Here is an 8,271-nt window from a genome sequence, read left to right on the forward strand (position 1 = left end):
ACTAAGTATGAGAGTCAACGCTGATACATTTATTCAGTGCAGATTGGAGAAGCTTGAAACTTGCCTGAGAAATTTCTTCACAAAGCCGTGAAGAGCCTTTCACTGTCTTTGAGCAGGAAATAAGAGCACCTCCACTTACTTGCAGTTGGTAGGAAGGAGCACTGATTTACACCTCTAAGGTTAGTCTACACACCTAACACTGATCTACCATCCAAACTCCAAAAGCATCAAGATGTTCCTACTTCCCAAGACTGAATACCAGGAAGTGGTCATATGGAGGGCCTCCACCATATTGAAAAGAATGCCTTGGGTGACATCCATCAAGATGCATTGTGTTCATAAACTGCTCTGTTGAATGGCAACGCCTTTGCACAACTACTTAAAGATAATAAAGATATATATATATATATATTTTAAAATGAAAAGAATGCCTTCTAAGAAATGAGCTATGCTAGAATTGGCTTTGGTATTTGTCACCAGGTTTTAAGGCTTCATGTCTATCTTCTCTACTGTTTTAATGTGGTTTAAACTACGTAAATGAGAATTACTTCTGGCTGATGTCAGGACAGAGTCCCATCTGTGGAACAAATTAATTTCCACAGAAAATGTTGAATAATGGCCTTATTTGTATGGCATCTCCACTAGCAAAGCAGCCTGTAGATCCAGAGAATGCCTGGTAAAATAGATGCCCCTCAGAAGGGAATGTCCACAAAAATGGAATGCATAATAGAACATATCATATTATGACCGCAGGCATTGATTTCCTAATCATAAGGGCATCGGAATCCTTTAGAGCATAGGAAACATACTTAAAAGGAATGAAATGAGGAAGATAAAAATCTTCCATTAATGTTACAAAGGAACAACAAGTCCAAGGTGAAGAAATAGAGCTGGCACTTTGAAAATGAGATGTGGGATGATGGACAGTTTGGAAATGAAATAAATTAAGTACAACAGAGACAACCACTTAAGAAGATTCAGCAGCAATGAGTATTTATTATTTTGAACGAAATGCACATTAGAATTTTATGTAAAAAAAATCATCAAAAGTGCTATATCAGATTAATATTAATTTAACCCCCCACCTTCTGTTACCTATAGCTTTTATTTTTAATTCTGATGCATCATTATAATCTCCTAACACTGTCCAATGTTAAAATATATATATAAAAACTTAATTCTTCAAGATAAAGTACCACCGGTGATGAGTTACTGAAAGTGAAGAATAAAAATGAGTGCCAGAGAATCAACTTACTGAAACAAAAAAATAAAATAAATCAGAATTTCAAAGATATATGCAAATTCTAAGGCAATGTAGACCTTTCAGGAGAACATTTGTATAACTTCTTACAGAATGTGGGTTATTTCTTTCCAAGGCAGGTATCTGATGTGCCAGGGCTATTTTTAAATTATTTTTTTTCTCATCATTTCTTGGCTACTTTTCAAGATGAGCCAAACGTCTAATATTGTCCACAGCCCCCAAAACCGTTTAACTTAAAGAGAGAGCGGACTCCTCTGTCCCAGAAATAGCCCTTAGGATTAAGCTTGTCATTAAAGGAGATGTTCACAGAGAAGACAGCTCATTCTTCGCCAGGAGAGATTTCCCCCTCCTCTCACAGCCCTCCTGCCTTCCTCCTACCCATTTGTCCAGTCTGCTCCAAAGTCAAGCCCATTCATTCTCTCCCGCACCGGTCCTGGATGAAATCGGCTGACCAAGTGAGAACAGGACCTTGGGGCCCCTTAGCCAGTTTGGTCTCATTGAGTCTTTAAGCAAACAAGCTTCTCTGATTCACCACCAGAGCCGTCTGGCTCTCCCGCCTCTTGGCTTTCTTGTTCCTCTGTCTCACTTTCCAACAAAGAGCGCTAGAAGCTAACAGAAGAAGTCCAGAGGACAGAAGGACCAGGCCAAAGATGGAGATGATGGAACCATGGGAATTGAAGCTGTAGGCCACGGCGGTGACCACGATGCCAGCGATGAAGACCACCACGGCGAAGGGGATGATGCAGCGGTAGCAGGAGAGCTCTGCGCCCCCCGTGGCAGCCATCAGCTGGACCTCGGTGACCAAGGGGACTGTGGTGACCACAACTTCGCTCTTGGGGTTTTTCTCCATTGTCACTGCGGTGAGAGACTTTGGGACCCCCAGGATCTCCTTTACAGGCTCTTCTGTCATGTTTACAGCGAGGGAGCTGAAAGCTGAGTTCACAGACAGACACGGAGAAGCTCACCAGGGTGGCGGCAGCTAGGAAGAAACAGACAGGAGAAGGAGACTTCAGCTACCAGCACCAGCGTGGACCTTGTAGGTGGATGGAGATTGCTACAGGGGTCTCTCCCCTTCCCAGGAGGCCTTGGGGCCTCCTGGAAATCAAACTCAAGTTCTATCTTTTTCCTCAATGTTGCATTCTCTGCAATGGGCACGATGAAGTGGATAAACATAAAGAAAAGAAAGGTATCAAAAGCAACAAACTTTTTTGTGTGCTTCCCCCCTCCTCTCTTTTTAAATAAACTTTTCTGCTTTGTTTATTGCTTTTCTGTTCTGTAAACACTTGGCCAATTTCGTCAGGCATAACAAGCATTCCTTCCAAGCTATCATCCCATTCACTGCTCTCAAAAATCAGTGTCAAGCCAAGGAGCCAGTGCGCAAATTACCAACTTCCACTTTTCTCCAACTATCAATGAGTCTTCATCCTGTTCCTATTCAACTTGGGGACATTTTTATTGCACTCTCTGCCACTCCCGTTCCCCACCAGATGGGTAGTTCAGAAAAAAAAAAAAAACAACCAATGACCCAAAAGCCATTGACAGTGAGATTAACCAGATTTGTAATTAGAAATGTTGAAATCATCTAGCCATTTTAAAAAGGGAAAAATAAGAGTTGATTTAAGAAAAAAATTTTATTGTCGGTCGTGGGGCCTAAACTTTGCCTGGGCGCTGTCTCTCAGCTCTTCAGCTCAAAGCTAGCACTCTACCATTTTGGGTACAGGGCCACTTCCGGCTTTTTCTGCTTATATGGTGCTAAGGAATCGAACCAGAGCCTCATGCATGCAAGGCAAGCGCTCTACCACTGAGCCACCTTCCCAGTCTGATGTTTTTAATTTTTTTACGTAACAAGTTCATGGATGTAAAATTTTGTCCTTTCTCATGTTAAAGTCAAATATTCTAATAAGATAATTAGCCATCAATTTACAAATTTTCTATGAAACTCAAGGTGGAATTTTGATATTACATGTACTGTGACATGCTTAGTTACACAAGGTAGCTGTCAATAAAGTTTGAAAAATATATCCCTCCCCAAGCCCTCTCGTGTGTAAAATTTGCTCCTTTTCAGGTGTTTTGAACCTGAGCATTTCAGAACAAAATGAGAGACCCTCAATCAAAAGCACCTGGTTAAAAAGCTGCTGGAGGAAGCCACTGGGAAGTCTGCTCACTGCCCAGACATGTAGTCATTGTCTTGTGTCCTCAAGAAGCTAAGCAGGCTTTGACTCAAAAGAGTTTACTGGGAGACATCTTTTGAATATATTAAGCATCAATTGAATAGAAACAGTAGCTCCAAATCTAACATCTCTCCCTCTCCTTCTTCCAATCCTGGGAGGTCAAAATGTCATTTTCTGAGCAATGAAGCAATTAGTGCTGTCTACTTGTGGGTAAGCTTTAACCACCAAACAAATGAATCACTGCTGTTCAATAATACCCTAAAGAAATACTGGCTGGGCCAGTTTAAAAAAAAAAAAAAAGTTGATTTTTTTTTTTATCTGGGATAAAAGTTTTAACATCTTCACTCCCTCCCCCAAAGCTAAGATTGTGCTAACCTGAAAAAATATATATATATATCTTCCCCAAACTATTCACACATACCTCTGAGAGCTGCAGTCCATTTCCAGGGAAACCACTGGACTCGGAGGTTAAAAAAAATAAATTAGCGATGGTTGAATATCTTCCTGCAACTTCTAGAGCATTTCCTGTCACGGTGGGGCTGTCACCAAAATAACAAGTCAAAGATCTCCTGTGGGGGAAAAAGAAAGACCAATATTTGATTGCAGGTTCAGTGTGGAATCCTGAAGCTCTTCTTTCAAAGTACCTCTGCTCCAAATGACGCTCGTCTTTTTCTCCCTTCTCTCTTTCTATTCCCTCCCCCTCGGGTCTGCTCCTCCCGATCTTCCCCCCACCCCTTCCTTCTTTTCCTTGCCAGCAGATTCCGAGTTTTGGCTTCCCTCAACTCTGCTCAGTGACATGATAAGTCAAGATCATTTCTACAGAGTCCCTGGAGACGGGAGCCAGCGTTGACTTTTATTTCTCTCACAGCGTTTACTAAGCAGGCTGCTTTGAATTACTCATTTTTTCCCCCCAGCCAACCTCCAGATCTTCCTCCCGCCCATCAGGCATTTTCATAAGAGAATCCCAGAGTCAGCTTGCCGATCTGCTGCAGGGACAGAGCTGAGGGACTGGAGTTCCACGGAGGCCGAGCAGCTGTGAAGTCACCGGCAGCTGAATTCAGCCTCTACACCAGCACAGTGTCTATTTTCCTGGGTCTTCTTGGTATTCTTTACTTCTGTGTGTGTAATGCTCATCTGAAGCCCTCCCCCCACATACACACTTGGATGCTACTTCATTGAGGAAGGAATACTAATACTAATGGTTGTCATCTTGATTTAAGTAGGATTGATTCCTACTTGTGTTAGGGAAGTGACTTTGGCAATGTCGAAATCATCACCATCATCGTCTTTATCAGCACCACCGCTATTTATACAATATTTACTATAGGTATGGCCAAAAGAAAAAAAAAAGAGGAATGTATGTTGCACATTAACTTTGGATCTCATTAATAAATTCTTGATTTGACTGGTTATTAAAGAGGTTGTTAAAGGGTGCATTTATCTCATTTACCTCCTGGGGTTGTGTGTGAAATGTAGATTCCGACTCAGTAGGTCTACCACAAGCAAGCTCCACACCTGTGTCAAGGCTTCTGTTCCTTGGACCATTTTAAGAAGCAAAGCATTTTCAATGTTTGCACACATATGATGTAACACATTGTCCTCTCCAATAGTAAACTTCAAAGTCAATTTCTCAAAACCATCAATGGCCTGGGAGGTTATGCTTCTTTGTAAACAAACTATTTGAAAATTTTAAATAATCAAAATACATAAAGCCCTAGGTCATCTCTCTAGGAGGCTTGCTCCTACGATACTATAGCTCAGATTAAAAAACAACACAAAACACACACACACACAAAACAACCTGTGCTAATTAACACATCCACACAAATGCATGGAAGAGCTGTGTTTCCCTCCTTTCTGTGGGATTGTTAAATTTCTTTAGTGCTTGGATCTTTTCAAACTTGTCAGTCTTTTGAGGATCCCCACTCTTTCTAGTCTTGTCTAAAAACAATATCTTTTTTTTTGTCACAAAGGGAGGAAGACTAGGAGTCCTTTGTATTTCTGGAATGAAAGCTAGAAGACCTCCTCCTCCTGCTGCTGCTGCTGCTCCTCCTCCTCCCCCTCCTCCTTCTCCTCCTCTTCCTCCCCCTCCTCCCTCCTCCTCCTCCTCCTCCTCCTCCTCCTCCTCCTCCTCCTCCTCCTCCTCCTCCTCCTCCTCCTCCTCCTCCTCCTCCTCCTCCTCCTCCTCCTCCTCCTCTTCTTCTTCTTCTTCTTCTTCTTCTTCTTCTTCTTCTCAAAAAATAAAAGTTGAAAAGTTCCAGAGATGTAACTGAATGGGAGGAGCCACCTGGAGACCTCAGCTAGCTCCTCCTCGCCCCCTGCACCTGCCCCCTCCCCCCCAGGCCATCTGGCAAAGCATCAGGCGTGCTGCCATTGGGCCTTGAAAGCAGGGACAGTTAGAACCAGGGCATTTCAGAACTTGCCAAAAGCACCGTGGGAAAGATGTCAATGGAGAGCCCAAGACACAGACATCAACTGGAAGTTCTTAGGAAGACAGCAACATTCCTACAGCGTTGGGGACAGTTCCACTCTACTTTCTAGTCATTTTTCTCTCTTAACAAAAATCTCAGTGTATCCCCTTATTCTGTTGGAAGATCACACATGCCCATCATCATAGCCAAAGTGATGAACTGATGGTTTAGAAGGGCCAGAGGCACCCTTGTGCACAGCCAGCCCTGGGCTGGTTCCAGATCGAGGGAGAGTGAATGGAGCTGAGCCCTTGGGAGCCCAGTACAGGAAAGTTTGCTGCTCATTTGCAATCCCAAAAGCTTTAGCCTTCTCAGGCTTCAGATCTCATTAACTCCCACATGCTATATACAGGCATCTGCCTAGATATAGACACACATCTCCAGACTCTAACAAAAACCACTGACGGCTTTGCACTGGCAAATTCCAAGAAGTAGAAAGCTTCGAGACCGGTCAGAAACAGAATCAGAATGCACACTTATCACTGGAATCACTGCTGGGCGCAACTTTCGCTGACTTCACCTCTTCCAATTGAAATTCAAGGAGAATTCTTAGTGACAGGCCGCTGGCTTTGAAGGTTTATTTCTCCTTCCCCACTGTGCCCCCTGGAGAATCTCTTCAGGAACACCTGCTTCCATAAGCAAAATTTAATCTACCAAGCATCCAGCCTTCTTTCTGCAAGCCTCTATCTTTCAGAAAAGAGAAAAAAAAAATCTCACGGGCATTAGGAGACTCTGTTAAATTTGCAAACTTTTTTTTAAGCTTCCAATTCATAAATTACATGTAGATCTCCCCTTCCTTAACCCCAGTGAGTATGCAGCAAACTCTCCTGGATCTTTCAAAGAACAAGGAAAAGACCTCTTACCTTTCTTAGCCAGACTCCAACTGAGACAGCTGCCAGCCCCAGCCTACCGCGAGGCGGGCAGCGGGGGATGCAAATCACTACACTAGGGAGTGTAAACAAAGTACTCAGCGAGGCTTAAACACCATTAAGGGACCGGAGACAATCTGGTGAGAGGAAATTCCTTAAACGCTGCTGTGTTTTCACTCTATGTTTCCTCTATGAGATTTTCTAAAAGATCACCAAGTCAGAAAAGAATATTATCCTCTGCTTTACTCTTTGTATACCCTTATTCAAGTATTCGTTTTCAAAGTTTTCTGAATCCCAGACTCCCACTTGGCCACTGTCTCTCCTCGAACCTTTAGAAAACAAGTCATCTGGAATCTACTCTAACTAGTATAATCCTCCATTATTAGGGAGTGATGTGTTGTTTGGGGAATGTTTAGAAATGGGAATGGGACCACACAAGGAATCCTTCTTCACCATAACATGGGATAACAACAAGAGATGTGGAAGAAGATAAGCGTTAGGAGTAAAAATGGCTGGACCCTCTGCCTAAAGCCAAGAGAATGGTCTTTTCAGTGCGGTTCATCTGAGGATGCTAAGGGACCATGGAAATGATGGCATACTAGACACATGCATCTCCTAAAGGCATCACAAACAACAGCTAGGAATGTCACTTTTACAGAGGGATCCTTCCCTCAATTAAAAAAACAACAACAACAATCTCACTTTTCTTAAAATAGTACAAAGATACTTTGATGCTCATGATGAGCAGAACAAAGAGACAATGGCACCATTTCCAAAGGTTTGGCCTCTAGCTTGGGAAAGGAGACATTTTGATTTTGCCATCGAGTGAGTAGATGCTGTTGAAGACTGGAAATTTCACTGTTGGGAGCACATAAGCTTTGCATTTGGTGAAGAGTTTCCCCATATGCATTTGATTACTGGTCCATATTTACTTTCAGTTTGTTTTAGCTTGGTGTGGCTCAGTTGGCTAATTCCCAGCAGCCTAGAGGATGCCAGTTCCTTCCTTCCAGCCCTCTGTCCAATCACCGCATGCCTTAGATGTTGGTCATCACCCAGCTCAATTAGACTCAGCAAGATTAGGGAAGCTTGCCAGTGTTTTCCCTTTCTAATGTTTCATTGAAGGGCAAGTATGGAGTTACTTTCTGGGATTATGGATATTTTGGAAAGTGATCCATCCTTGGTGTTCCTTTGGAGTAACAGGTCATATGACCCTCCTTTTTATATTTATTTGTATTTTTGTGTGTGTGCCACTTCTGGGGCTTTTGTGCTCAAGGCTAGCACTCTACCACTTAAGCCATAGCTCCACTTCTGGCTTTCTGGTGTTTAATTGGAAACAAGAGTTTCCTGTGTGGGCTGGCTTTGAACTGGGACCCTCAGATCTCAGCCTTCTGAGTAGCCAGGATTACAAACATGAGCCACTGATACCTGGCTCTTCTTTTTTCTTTCTTTCTTTCTTTCCTCTTGTTTCAGGGCACTTTTCTTTGAGATCTAGGACATTAAAT

General features: G+C 42.8%; 1 protein-coding gene across 2 annotated transcripts; it reads right to left on the bottom strand.

The window, feature by feature from the left end:
• Positions 1–967: 967 nt before the first annotated feature.
• On the bottom strand, positions 968–4,105 carry Tmem100 (transmembrane protein 100). 2 transcript variants are annotated; one of them, XM_042673884.1, is made up of 2 exons: positions 3,854–4,105; positions 968–2,221 (listed from the first exon to the last, which is right to left on the bottom strand). In XM_042673884.1, the coding sequence occupies exon 2, from the start codon at positions 2,169–2,171 to the stop codon at positions 1,767–1,769; it is 405 nt and encodes a 134-aa protein (XP_042529818.1). In that variant the 5' UTR covers positions 2,172–2,221; positions 3,854–4,105; the 3' UTR covers positions 968–1,766. The 2 variants fall into 2 exon arrangements, with proteins under 2 accessions (XP_042529818.1, XP_042529817.1); XM_042673883.1 differs by having other exon boundaries at positions 968–2,240; positions 3,854–4,104.
• Positions 4,106–8,271: the final 4,166 nt, after the last annotated feature.

This window comes from Dipodomys spectabilis, unplaced genomic scaffold, assembly GCF_019054845.1.
Source record: "Dipodomys spectabilis isolate Male_0828 unplaced genomic scaffold, ASM1905484v1 ptg000018l, whole genome shotgun sequence".
In the NCBI taxonomy this organism is placed as follows: Eukaryota; Metazoa; Chordata; class Mammalia; order Rodentia; family Heteromyidae; genus Dipodomys; species Dipodomys spectabilis.